Here is a 14,998-nt window from a genome sequence, read left to right on the forward strand (position 1 = left end):
TTTTTTCATAATTTCGAGTCTTATAATTATGGGTCGGAGGTTATTATCCATTTCATCATGAGCCTTGATGGTATTTCTAGCCTCTGCTTTTACAAAATCGAGTTAAGTCCTCATCACATAAGATATATGCCTTCTAGTAGTAAAGCATGTTACTAGTATCTTTATTTGAAAAAAAAAAAAATCGAATGTAAAATTTGACCAGCTTTTTCGGAAAATTTGTGTATCTTCGTCTAAGAGTTAAAAACGAAAAAGCAGAACTCAAAGCTTCGAAAGTTTATCGTGGATGGTAACAAGTTAAATTCTTGTAACATTGAATCTTCACGCTAATCTAGTTTGTCTGTTGAAAGAAGAAGAATGTCTTTTTCTCATTTGTTTTCAATTTATGGGACTATATTATAAGAAGAAAATTTGACTTTACGAGGAATCACGACCATCTCAACGACAGGCTATCATTCTCACCTTCTCAGACATGGAAGAAAATCATATACTATAATCAAAGAAATGTAAGTGACAATGGCATGCAAATGGGACTAGCTCCAATATTAAATTCTCCACCTGTATATAGTCATCATACGCATAAGGTGAAGCTAAGCCACCCTAAACGAGGCTCCTTAAAAGTTCTTGTGGTGCAATAATTTGCCTGTATAGTTTGTATTATTGGAAGAATAATTAATTGAATTTTATCTAATAAAGTACTTGTAAATTTTAAAATAAAATGACCACACGTATAAAAAAAGATTTTAAATGCAAGAGAGTGTTCCTCGTAGATCAAAGATGCTCAATTTTTATAATACAATTGTTGACGTCTGAGAGTCGACGCATACATCTTATAAATTATAGTACAACTTTAACGTCTCTTATTAGAACAATGTCAAAACCCACTCCATAGTGTTTGCCTGGGAATCCAAGGTTTCTAAGTCCTATACATGGCATATTCAATTCAATTGTGTCAGTTTTAATATTCTGTCTTTCTTTTTAACCATTAATTGATTTGCAGTTGTCTGTGGAAATATTCCTCTTTCACTCTTTGTATTTCCATTTTCAAAGGTGAATTCAGAAATTAAAAGCAGTTAACTTGCAGACTTCATGTTATAATGATTAGCTAATATAAAGTATGGAGCAACTAGCATGTGGCAGGTATTATAGGCAGGGAAGATAATTGTTCTTTGAAAAACTACAAAGAATAACTACTTTTTCCTCATTCAGTCCAGCCAAATAATCTAGATTTATGTTCCTTACTTCCTTATGAATAATTTATATAGCATATGAGATCAATAAGAATTAAGGGCATGAGACTATTAGACATAATTACGTACAATAACCGAGTTGACTAATACTCGAGTATGTCTCTGACAGTTCATCAAATTTGATGAACGGTTACAGGTTACAAAGTTTGGCCGAACTAAGTAGCTTTGATACAAATCATGTATTTGTCTTAAGAAGTTCATTAAATATGTCGAAAATTATTAATTTAGAAGAAACCTATAACTTGTAAAAGGACTAGAATTTCGAACCCTAAACTCTAAATACCTTTGAGAGGGAGTAGCAAAAAGCATATACAAGCGTGGGGTATTACACCAATTGTATATTGCGATATAAATTAGGAGGAAGGGCCATATATTTAAGTGTTCCTTCCTTCGCAAGTGCATGTTACGGCTAGCAACGGTTTCTATTGGGGTCAAATTAAAGGTCCCCTTTGTCAGGACTTTTGCCTACAACAGTTACTCCTCAACTAACATTAGCTGCACGCTATGGCCACAAGGTAACTACTACTCATTCTCTTTCCCTTGCAACAGTTACTTGTCGATTTTCATATTTGCGACTTGAGTTGGTGGCAAAAGGAATGACAAAAATGGCATAATGGGAGAGCAATCATGCAAATAACATAAGCGGGCAAGCAAATTCACAACGACTATGTTTATGTTCTTCAGTCGACAAAGCAAATTACAGTTGAACTTATTCTAGAACAAGTATTTATTACAGTGAAGCTAGGGGTATGCCAAACTCCAGGGATGTGAGAACCTAGTTAATGTTGCATTATATTTGATCATTAGGCTCTGAAGCCAATTCCTCTGAACTTGGTGGTCCGACTCTGTCACTCGAACCAACATGGTCACCCAGCCCAGGACTGATGGTCTCCTTAGTGCTACCGCTTGTACTTGTTTCAGCTTGTGATGAAGCCTCCGTCATGGTGCGTACCTGAGTCAAGTACCACGACTATGAATTATACACCTGGAACAAATGCAGGTTATTATCACAAAGAACTCCCAACTCACCATTTCTGGACCCTCCTTGTGGAGATCACTTGATGACTGCACAAGGTTAAAAACATGATATCATAAAAACAGCCTGAATTCTCACTGAGCTTAAAGATACTATTTTTGGTCAAAAAGAGAAATAAGTATATACTACGCAATGAGTGGACTGTAATCAGAAATTAAAATTACATAAACAAGACTACGCAAAAAGCTAAGCTGTTGAGCTTTTTTCTTTCTTTTTCTCAATAATATGTTATCGGGTACTTTCAGTACTCATAGGTGTATCATTATTAGTTATCCATCATAACTCAAAAAAAACCTCAACTATTTGCAGACATATATGTGATATACCAGTATACCACCCAGGAAAGTTGAGAGAGAAAGAGGAGCTTACATCTTCTGAAGGATGCTTCTTATCCTCACTTGAAAAGCCTGGAACAGTCAAATGCCAATTTTTCTCTGTAAATATATCACATTTAAATTAGACCAGTATTCAAAATATATAAAAACATCTTAAGCAATGATATGGCGAAGGTGAACATTCTCAGGAACTACTGCATTGATGAGATCATTAAGAAGCCCCTCTGTCAAAAATAGCAAATCAAGTGCATTAGGCAAAGCTAAAAGTTGTTGCCTAGTAAAATTTTACCCAGAGTTATTGTGCTGGGACAAGATAGGCTAGTTTCGTTGTACATGTTAGACAATTGAGGAAGTCAAAATCTATTCACAAAAATGGGAACCCATATATGTACCATATACAACTGCAATGTCACTCTCTCAGATGAAACTAGGACAATTCAGATATTCAACTCTCAATCAGGTCACACCCAACTCAGACTTCTCAGAGCCACTCCTGATGACTAAAGAGAGAGATTAGCTATTCAAACTTTCATCATATTATTGCCCGGCAACTCTGATGTATACACATGAGGTTGTGGAATAAAAATTCTAGTAGTTGGCTGTGTGCATAAGTAGCTTAAAAGCTTAAAGAGTTAAAGAAAGTGAAGTAGATAATAATGGTAAAAGTTGGTGCCAAGGAGAAAAAACTAGTATTGGTCCAATAAGTGAATCACTAGAGAAGAGCAGCTATTAGAAAAACATTAAACTGCGGAGACTGAAAGGTACACCGTAGAGCCATGAAAACTAAATTTGGTCCCAATATAGGAATATGGCGTCAAATTTTGTGACTCTAATTACATTCCAGATAGAAAACATGTGTACAGACTAAACGCTGAGTATCTTATCATAAAATCACGTAAAAAACACACTCATAAATAGAAAGCAACAAAAATGATCTCGTTATGAAACTATACGCAGCACGACGACCATTAATTTCTGTTATTCTATTATCTTTGAAAAAGTCTGAAATGATTTATCTTACATACTAAAAAAGTTATGAGTTGGTTGTTTTTCCTTAAGAAAACAAAACAAGGTAAACAAGTCTGCATCTTTTGCAGTTGGTGGCACAAACCTAAATGTAACAATACATCTTTGGACTCCAGAGTCGAAGATTTCCTATGCTTTGCCAAATTGCAAGCAAATGTAGTAACCTACAAGGAGGAATGGAACATGAAACTTAGCAAAAGAAAATGACAAACAATCAATGGTAATACATATATCATATATGTTGACTTTCATGAGTTATTTTCAGCGGAAAATATTTCAAAAGGAGGGTATTGATCTGACTGTTTCATGCATCAAAGTAAATTACAACAACAACAACAACATACCCAGTGTAATCCCACAAGTGGCGTTTACACAAGTGGGGTCTGGGGAGGGTAGAATCTATGCAGACCTTACCCCTACCTGTTTCCGAAAGATTAAATTCATTTCCCAGCAAAATTTATTTATTTTCGTTTATCCAACTCTTCTTGAGAAAGTTTCATCATCATGCCTTTAACTTTTTGAAGCCTCACAACTCAAAATGGCCGGTTGGGTGTGTGTGTGTGTGTGTGGGGGGGGGGGGGGGGGGGGTTCTTTTAAAAAAAAAAAATATTATTTGTTTAAATTTGAGTGGGGTGGAGGTGCAGAAGCCAGAATCAGCTGACGATGACCTTAAAGAAAAAATCCTCTTTAACTGGCAGTCCTCACACACAAAAAAAAAGATAACGATAACAAGGAACAAATTATTTTTGTATCTAACCGAATCAATAAAGTTATCAGCAATCTCTAAAAGAAGCTCTTCAACTTCAGGATCAACTTTTCCCTGCGGATCCACCTGAAACATTATCATAGAATGAGGAAAGCCGTTAAAAAAGTTGCAGTATTAATAACCGCAAAACCTATATATCGAACTCAACTGTTATAGTTTATTCAAATTCACTTTTTTTTTTTTTGCAGTACAATTAAGTCAAATTCAACTTCCTCAGCAAAATACTTCAGACAACTCTATCCCATTATTTGAAGTAAATTGGAAGCTTCAATTGGTGTTTGGGGGTAGTGAAAAAGGAACCTGAGGGAGAGATCACTTTTAATATAATTTGTGCACCCAATTTTTTGGAAGTTTTTGATTGTGAGAATAAGAAAACTGAAAATCGACTACAATGGTTTGCTTGATTAACCACCAAGGAGAACTGAAAATTTTGGAGATTAACAAGGTGAAGGGAAAACCTGTAAAACTAAATCCTGTATCTTTCTCTTCCCAAGAAGCTGATTGCTTCCTTCAGTCCCCAGGCTTGAACTACTCCCAGGAGTCGTCGTTTCAGATCCAGTGGCATCTGGTTCTGATCCAGTCAAACTCAGACAATTGTGGTCAGTAGGGACAGCCATTGTTGGAGAAGACTGCTGCTGATGCAAAATCTGCTGAGGTTGTTGTTGTTGCTGTTGGAGCTGCTGATACTGATGCATCTCGGGATGCCCCAGTTGCTGTTCCTGCTGCGCAGTTTGGGATAACTCTTCTGGATTCAAACACATTGATTTTTGACGCAAGTGTTGAAGTGAAGCTAATTATTTCTGCATAAGCATTTACCTGCCTCTGCTGTTGAAGACGGTAAGAGGCCGAATTTGGAGAAGTAATTCTAGGCATTTGCTTCAACCACTGAGGTTGTGATGAAGTATATTGAATCGTAGAAGATTTCCCATTGGTAACCGAGGGTTCACACATGATGTCCTTCTACAGAAAGTTACAACACTAAAGTGAGCAGAAACGAACAAATTACCACAACTGAATAGAGAAGGCGACAGGAACTACCGCTAAGACATTAAATTCAACAATTTATACGTGATCTGCCCAAAAGGAGAAAGCAAATTTGAACAAGTGAAGATAAACACATAATAAAGACCGCCTTAAATGACTCTGAGCTTCCACGCACACGCAAAAACATGCAGACCTAACTTTAATTACAATCACACACCGACATTTTTGTTCCAGAGCAATATTTTTTTTTTAATGAGGATATACATTTCAATGTATAGCATGACGCACACAGGATGCAAGCATGACGCACGCAGGATGCAAGCATGACGCTAAGTGTTGAGAATTAACAAGAAAACCTAAAGGTGTATATACGGACCTAGATGCAACAATTGCAATGACCTTTAGCTGACATCATTTTTCTTAAAAAGGGATTTATAGTTCTCGGGCATCTTTCTTTCCAAAGATGGCCAGCAATGACCATCTTCCTACATGCAAAGCAAGTCTAAGATATAGGGACACGTAATTTCACTTGATTTCCAATCGTATTAACATTTGACCGTGCAAGAGGTATACTTGTGGATCATCTTTACTGATCCCAAAATAGTCGAACATGAAATGATAAATATAAGCCCCATCAATGAAGCATTTTCCTGCTGCAAGTTCTTTAACTTTAAGCACCAAAAAGAGTTCTCTGGCTTCTTCTTAGTATAGACAGTGATGATCCTGATCAGCTACTGAACAAGATAATCGAACATGCAAATGAACAACTGCCTGCCCGTTCTTTAATTTCAAGCACCAAACAGAGTTCTCTAACTTCCTTTCTTTATGGTTCGGGTCCGCTTGCGCACACCTTGATAATGCACTGGGAAACTTGCTACTCCTGACAATCTAGGTTCCACGTAAACCTATCCACCACGGCTAGGGCAAGAGGGCTCACACTCATGTTAGTTTATAGAAATGAACTCAACACTTACTACTCATCTCATCCATCAAGAACCACTTTATGAAGCTTCTTGCCCCTACCGGAAAGTTTCACATCCATTAGGAGGCAGTCGCGTCATATCTCTTGGAATAGCTAATTTCTATCAAGGGTGTGTTCGGTATGGAGGAAAATGTTTTTCCTAGAAAATAAGTGAATTTCCACTTATTTTCTCATGTTCGTTTGGGTAGTGGAAAATAAATGAATTTCTTACTTATTTTTTCATGTTCGTTTGGTTGATAGAAAACGTTTTCCAGAAAATACTCATTCAAGTCTCACCAACTCCAACCCAACCCCATACCCACCTACCCCCCACCCCCGACCCCCCCTCCAAAAAAAATTTCTTTTGATTTTTTTTTTTTTTGTTGCAGTCCCACCCCAACCCTTACCAACTCCAACCCAACCCCATACCCCCCACCCCCACCCCAACCACACCCCACTCCCACTCACCTATCCCTATGCCCCCCTCCATTTTTTATTTTTTATTTTTATTTCTTGCACCCCCACCCCCAACCACTCCCTTAACCCATACACCACCCCCTCCCCCCGCACCCTACCCCCTACCCACCCGCCCCCTCCCACAGCATTTTTTTTGAAGTTTTAAAAATTTTTTCTAAATTTTCTACACGACCACATCCCCCATCACCCCCCCCCTCCCCCCTTGCGTGAAAACCATACCACACCAACACCCCCCTCCCCAACCCCAACATTTTTTTTTGAAGTTTTTTATTGTCTTTTGCAGGTTTCTACACCCCCTACCCCAAAAAAAATCTTTTCACCACACACCCCCACCCCCCCACCCCACCAAAATACTCTATCACCCCTTCCAAAAATTTTAATTTTTAACCATGCAAACATTCAATTTTTATAATTGTCAACTTTTTTTTTGGGGGGGGGGGGGGGGGGGGGGGGGGAGGATGCGGGGTGGGGTGAGGGTTTGGGGGTGCAAAAAACCAAAAAAAAAGTCAAAACTTTTTTTCAAAAATATTAATTTCGGGGGTGTGACGGGGTAGGGGTGCGGGTTGGGGTGGGGGTGGAAAAACAAACATTTTGTTTTTTCAAAAAAAAAATTTTTTTTTGCTGGGGGTAGGGGTGCAGGGTTGGCGTGGGGGAGGGGTAGGGTGCGGGGTGCAAAAAAAAATCAAAACTTCTTTTTCAAAAAAAATATTTTTTTTATCGAGGGGGGTGGGTAGGGGGTGAGGGGTAGAGGAGGGGGTGAGGGGTAGAGGAGGGGGTAGGGTGCGGGGTGGGGTGGGGTGCAAAAAAAGTCAACTTTTTAAAAAAAAAAAAAAAAAAAATTTTGCCGCGGGGGGGGGGGGGTGGTGCATGGGGGTTGGGAGTGGTTAGGGTTTGGTGGTTGGGATTGGGTTGGGTGGTGGTAGGGTGGTTGGTGGAATGAACTTGTGAACTAGTTTTCTCTACTTTTATTAGGGAAGTCATTTTCCCCAATTTTGAGGAAAATGTTTTCCAAAAATTTTGACCAAACGAACATGAGAAAATTAGAAAACATTTTCCGAAAATGTTTTCCTCCATACCGAACACACCCCAAATCTTAATTAATGATCTTTAAAGAGAGTCAGACCTAGTTTCAAATTGTTAATCATTGAATCAACAAGAAAGAAAATAAAATTACAGTTAGAATGGTTTTTTTTTCCCCTTTATAGATCTACTAAAGTAGCAAAGGTAAATGGGTCACATAGCAAAAGGAGCTATTATGGCAATTAGCCTATAGCACTAAATAATAGGTTGGCATTAGGCATCCCGACCTGAAAGGAGGAAAGCAAATGAGTGAAAGAACTTCAAGTCGACTATAAGACATAATACCTGCAGCAATTCTGTTCAGTCTCAAGGAAAAATACCTCATGTGATAGGAAATTCCCAAAAGAACAAAACATCAACGGATTTTCTTCAGCTCGATGGTTTAAACACTAGTTAAATTCATGACCATACTAAGTTGTAAAACAAAGCTATGACAACTTCTTTGGAGGGCACTACCTCACCTCAATTATGAGAATAAATACGCTAAACAACCTACAGAGATCATATCCATTCAAATATATATTGCTGGAGATATCAAAATTTGTCACCTGACTGGTGGCAAGGGAAGCTTGCTGAGACAACTTCTGCATTAGTTGACCTTTGTTCATCCTTTCTTGAGCAGCTGCAAGGGCCCCATCTGTTCTCAGTTGAGAGCTCAAATTGAGAGATCCCATTGCCTGCAAACCCTGAAAATGCTGTTCTTGGAAATTCCCTTGATGAAACTAAGCCTGCATTAGTCCTGCCATCATGGCTTGCCCAAAACAAAAATTGTTACATAATAAGTTACTGTCTCAGTTGCAATTTATATGACGCAATTCCTATTTGGGGACATTGCAAAATGTTCCATTCTTTTTCAATACAACTTTCACTTTTTCAAGAATTCAAATCCATTGAACTTTTTAGATTTCCAATATTGATGTGAGGAACTTTTTAGATTAATTTTAATCTGTTATTGAACACCTCATCTGAGGAATCCTAGGAGTGCTAGTAAGTAGACATTACCGAGGCCAAAACTTGAGATTGCAAATTAAACTGGATAGTTCCTGCAACAGCTTGTCCAGAAAACATAGGCAGCTGGCCAGTTTGTCCAATTATGATGACTTAATTAAATTCCACTATCCATCTAACCTATTTGTTGTTGATAATAGGGGTTGGTTTGCATGTTCGATAATAGAGTTGGTTAATTGGATTGTTTTTGGGTAAAGATGATAAATTTTCCCCCATTTTTGGAAGTTATTTATTTCGTGATTGAACAAATTAGAGATCTTCCAGACCAAGAAATTCATTGGGGAGTTTGGAATTTTCTCGGGGTTGAGACTTGGACTGTGAAACTCCATAAAGAAAGAAGTGAACATGGTGGAAGAAAACAGGAAAATGAACATGATAAAGGAAATTTTAGGTGGTGTTTCTCTCATGTTTCTTTCAATAACTATGTTGCTCTGTATATAATTAGAAACTTAAGACATTGGAAAATGCCTTTTGAGAATGTAATATCCATCTTAGTTTCTTTTTAGGATATTAAATAGTACTACAATAAACATTCGAGTAATTTATTTTATTAGTTGTAACAATATTCAATTAATTTGATTATAGAATTACAGTTGGTGAGGTAAGATATCACTCATGAAACTACAAAATGTAATCAATTGTAAGAGTAACTTTAAAAAAATGAAGCTTGATAATAATATATTTAGAACTACTTTTGAAAAATTAATCACCATTATTGACTTGGATATTTTGGGAATTACATGGATATTATTTGATCTTTTAATATGGGATCCACATTTTTTTTTCTTTTTTTACATGAGTTGGAGGTGGACGACGAAACCACCTCCAAACTCATGCTTATATATAGTACTAGATGATGAAAGGCCCAACACAAAAAATAGTACCACGTTTTTTTTAGTCTGTCTTAAAAAGAATGATATATTTTTATGTTTAGAAATCATTTAACTTGAAACTTTCCTATTTACTTTTAATGAAATGATTTAAATCCACACAAATATACTTGTTTTAGACCACAAGTTTCAAAGATCTTTTTTTTTTTTTTAAACTTCGTGTCTAGTCAAACTATGTTACATAAATTAGGACAGAGAGAGTACCTTTTTAGTAATATAATTATGAAATTTTTATTATAGAAAGTATTATAATTCAATTAATTGAAAATATCAATAAATTATTTTACTTAGTCCGCTTCTCCCATATATGACTTTCCTGGTTTGGTTCTCCAATTGAAAGATTTGAAATACACCTTCTCCTACCGAGTTTCATGCCATCATCTCTTTCTACTCAACAACACTGAAAAACGCTTTCATGTGTTAGCATATGTTGTAGTCTTAAATTTTTAACTATAGACCAATTTCATCATTTTAAGAAAATATGTGTATACGTTTTTTGACCGTTTATATTTCGTCTTCTTGATGTTATTCTTCATTATTTGTGTGAGACGTATGTAAACTTATACCCAAAGGTATAAGTTTTAAATCTTTTGGTTTTATGACTTCTTTAGCGGTTTTTGTGTTCAATTTAAATCGTTATTTCTTTTTTCATGAATTTCTCTTCTTTAAATTTTCTCTAAGCGTAACTTTACCATTTTCTGAACTTATTATCATTATTTAAATGTCCTTTTTTTTTTTTGCAATTGTCTCCTAATTGTTCACATGGACCCCACCTTATTTTTTTAAAAATTTTATTATTTCTACTATTGTAGAAGAGTGGGCTCCAACTTAATTATTTTTTTTTAACTATATTAGAAGAGTGGGTTGTTGATGACCAAACCCACTCTTATAATATAGTAGAAATAACTGATCAAAATTTTGTTGTTAAGAAAACTAGTTTTCTAACAGGTGCTTTCATGTTAATTAGTAATAAATTTTTAAAATGTTATAAATATTACTACTTATTAGAAGCACGAGTTTTACTACTTTTGGTCGTTTGCTTCGTCATCATCAACAAACAAAAAAAAAAGCAGACGTTGTCATCAACCAAAAAAAAAAGTGTGGGCCCCACCTAAACATCAACTAATATTAAAAAAAGTGTGGACCCCAACTAAATCAAGCAATATTAAAAAAATGAATCCCATATTAAAAAAACAAACAATGTAAAAAAAAAAGCGCATCTCATATTAAAAAATCAAACAATATTTATGTAATTTCTAAAGTATCTCATTAAATCAATAATGATGGATTCATTGCCACATGCGTATCGATCCATTAGTAGGAGCAAATGAAATTATTGTACAGCAACATACTTAAAATACTTATATATTAAAATAAGATATAATTTAATTACTTTTTCATTTTTATCCTTACTCTAATAAATGTGAAAAGAGATTAATATCAAATGGACATCAAATAATGAATAAGGTAAATTAGTCAAATTCTAATTCTAATTCACGTTTCCTTAAAAAACCATGCAAAACACAACATGACAAGTAAAATGAACTAAACCGAGAATATTTACCAAAAATTAAAAAATAGCATTTCTTCGTTTAAATAGAAAATCAATTTCTACTTTGTTTCGTTTCAAACATGTAAAATTAATTTAATAATTTGAATTAGAATTATTCAAATCAAAATTTGACAAAAAATAATAAGTATTTTACACCTTTAAATTAATCGAATTAAAATTGAAAGTATCAATTGATGCTTAAATATTGCTATTGTTTTATCTCAAAGAGAGGAAAATAGTTTTCTTTTAAACAAGTCTTCTCTTTTAAAAAGTATTAATAAATTTTCGTAGCAAACACGAATGTAATAAAGTTTTAGATACGGAGCACAAAACCCATGCTTCGTGTATATATATATATATTATCACTATCCAAATACAACTACATATACATAGATACACTATAATCTAAAGTGTTGGGCCCGTGCGCAGCACGGGCATAGACCACCCATGCTTCGTCGTCCGTTTTCACTGCAAAAAAAAAAAAGTGCGATCCCCACCTAAACATCAACCAATATTAAAAAAAAGTGTGGGCCCCAACTAAATACCAACCAATATTAAAAAAAAAAAAAAAAAAAAAGTGGAACCCCCATCTCCAAACTCACGGAAAAAAAGTGGACCCCATATTAATAAAATCAAGCAATAGTAAAAAAAAATCAAGCAATAGTAAAAAAAAATGAATTCCATATTTAAAAAAAAATAATGTAAAAAAAAAAAGTGCATCCCATATTAAAAAATCAAACAATATTTATGTAATTTCTAATGTATCTCATTAAATCAATAATGATAGATTAAAAAAGTGGACCCCATATTAGCAAAATCAAGCAATATTAAAAAAAAAAAATCTCATATTAAAAAAACAAACAATGTCAAAAAAACAAAAGTGCATCTCATATTAAAAAATCAAACAATATTTATGTAATTTTCAAAGTATCTCATTAAATCAATAATGATGGATTCATTGCCACATGCGTATCAATCCATTAGTGGGAGCAAATGAAATTATTATACAACAACATACTTAAAATACTAAATGTGAAAAGAGACTAATGTCATAAAAGAAAAAATAATATTAAATGGAGATCAAATAATTAATAAGGTAAATTAGTGAAATTATAATTCTAATTGACGTTTTCTTAAAAAATCGTGCAAAAGAAAACATGGCAAGTAAAATGAGTTAAACAAAAATTATTTACCAAAAATTAAAAAATAGTAGTTCTTCATTTAAATAGAAAATCAAATTTCTACTTTGTTTCATTTTAAACATGTAAAATTAATATAATAATTTCAATTAGAATTATCCAAATCAAAATTTGATAAAAAACAAAAAAAATAGGTATTGTTTAGGCCCAATCTGCATACATTAACAATAGAATATTTTACACTTTTAAACTAACCGAATTAAAATTCAAAGTATCAACGGTTTCCTTTTGAATAAATCTATTAGTAAATTTTTGCCAACTTTGTATTCGTAGCAAACACTAATATAATAAAGTTTTGGATACGAAGCACAAACTACAATGTTATATTAATCGTGTTTTAAACAATATATATATTACTTTACTACTATATAGAAGAGCCAGTTTATAAGCAAGATCGTCGTCCGTCCTTTGGTCCCACTTTTTTATTTAAGGGTAAAAAATCCTTTGTGATTCCACCTACTTTTTTATTTAAAGCAAAAAAAAATGACATTTTATACTTTATATTACCAACTCTTTTAAAAAGTAGATAGAAATACTTTATTATATTTCTATTTTTCTACTATATAGAAGCATCGGTTTACCCATGCTTTGTCGTCAGTCACTCTTAAAAAAAATGCTTCTATAAAAAAAGTGCTTCTATATAGTTAAAAAAAAAAAAAATGGACCCCGCCCTCTCCAAACTCATTAAAAAAAAGATTGATCCCGCCCTCTCTAAACTCATAAAAAAAAGTGAATCCCATATTTAAAAAAAAGCAATGTAAAAAAAAAATACGTGCACCCCATATATTAAAAAATCAAACAATATTCATGTAATTCCCAAAGCATCCCCATCAAGTCAATAATAGTGGATTCATTGCTACATGCGTATTAACCCATTAGTAAGAGCAAATGAAATTATTGCACAGCAAAAAACATGGACCCCATATTATTGTTTTTCTTCAAAAGGTTTAGTAGGCAAATACATACAATTTTCTTTCTTTTCTTATATTAGCCTGAGATCTAATCTAGATATATAATTGTTGTATTTGCTATTCCGCCATGTCATTTATTTGTTATGATTACTAAAATAAATATACTTAAAATATTTATATTTTAAAATAAGATAGAATTTAATTACTTTTTCATTTTTATTCTTACTCTAATAAATGTAAAAAGAGATTAATATCAAATGGAGATCAAATAATGAATAAGGTAAATTCGTCAAACTATAATTCTAATTCACGTTTCCTTAAAAAACCATGCAAAAAACAACATGACAAGTAAAATAAACTAAATCGAGAATATTTACCAAAAATTAAAAAATAGTATTTCTTCGTTTAAATAGAAAATCAATTTCTACTTTGTTTTGTTTCAAACATGTAAAATTAATTTAATAATTTTAATTAGAATTATCCAAATCAAAATTTGATAAAAAATAATAAGTATTTTACACCTTTAAATTAATCGAATTAAAATTGAAAGTATCAATTGATGCTTAAATATTGCTATTGTTTTATCTCAAAGAGAGGAAAATAATTTTCTTTTAAACAAGTCTTCTCTTTTAAAAAGTATTAATAAATTTTCGTAGCAAACACGAATATAATAAAGTTTTAGATACTGAGCATGCACATGCACAGCACGGGCATAGACCATCTAGTTATTGAAATATGTATGTGGTGAGTGGCACGAAATTTGAAAGAGGAACATACAAGCGCGCACTGATGAAAAAGAAACACTCAATAATCGATGACAATAATTCATGACAACACTTATTAAAGCATTATTAAAAAAGAAACGGAAAAGGACCAAATATACCCCTGTTATGAGAAAAGGTTTAAATGTACTCTTCGTTATACTTTGGGTCTAAATATATCTCTGCCGTATATTATTGGTTCAAATATACTCCTCCCGTTAAGATTGTCCAAAGTAGACATCCAATTCTACGTGTCTCATCAACCCTAACCAATTTACCTCTCCCCTTTATTTACTCTTCCACCGCTAAAATTTCTTTCTCCTCCACCATTGCCCCTGCCGAGCATATCAACAAATTATCAGTAAGCCGAAAATAAATAAATCAAATCATTCATTCATTTCTGTTTCAAAATCAATACTATAACAGAAAACAGATATCCATAACCAAACAACAGAACAACAATAAAAATCCGAACTATAAGCAGCAAACAAAAAAAAAATTACCAAAAAAAAAAGAGAAAGAGGCAAATAAAAAAGGTGTTGCCCTTGATGAACTGAATCGCTCCGGCGAGTCCAATCTGAAACAACAATAAACAATTACTCATAATTCAAATAGTGAAATTTGTGTTGGAAAACCAATCCAGAATCTCAAGTAAATCATTAGACAGTGATGAGTAAACCTAGAAGAATGGTAAAGGCATTTACCTTGATCCATTGTAAGAATCGACGGAAGAAGTTATGATCTTCTGAGCCTTCACACGTTAAT

At 33.7% G+C, this 14,998-nt stretch overlaps 1 protein-coding gene across 2 annotated transcripts; it reads right to left on the reverse strand.

The window, feature by feature from the left end:
* Positions 1-1,864: 1,864 nt before the first annotated feature.
* Positions 1,865-9,336, reverse strand: LOC132645354 (transcription initiation factor TFIID subunit 12b-like). 2 transcript variants are annotated; one of them, XM_060362306.1, is made up of 8 exons: positions 8,461-9,336; positions 5,227-5,370; positions 4,869-5,132; positions 4,402-4,476; positions 3,730-3,808; positions 2,653-2,717; positions 2,277-2,312; positions 1,865-2,199 (listed from the first exon to the last, which is right to left on the reverse strand). In XM_060362306.1, exons 1-8 carry the CDS (start codon positions 8,584-8,586, stop codon positions 2,038-2,040), a joined length of 951 nt encoding a protein of 316 aa, XP_060218289.1. In that variant the 5' UTR covers positions 8,587-9,336; the 3' UTR covers positions 1,865-2,037. The 2 variants fall into 2 exon arrangements, with proteins under 2 accessions (XP_060218289.1, XP_060218299.1); XM_060362316.1 differs by lacking the exon at positions 2,277-2,312.
* Between the last annotated feature and the right edge of the window lie 5,662 nt (positions 9,337-14,998).

The sequence above is a fragment of the Lycium barbarum genome, chromosome 1 (assembly GCF_019175385.1).
Source record: "Lycium barbarum isolate Lr01 chromosome 1, ASM1917538v2, whole genome shotgun sequence".
NCBI classification, from domain to species: Eukaryota; Viridiplantae; Streptophyta; class Magnoliopsida; order Solanales; family Solanaceae; genus Lycium; species Lycium barbarum.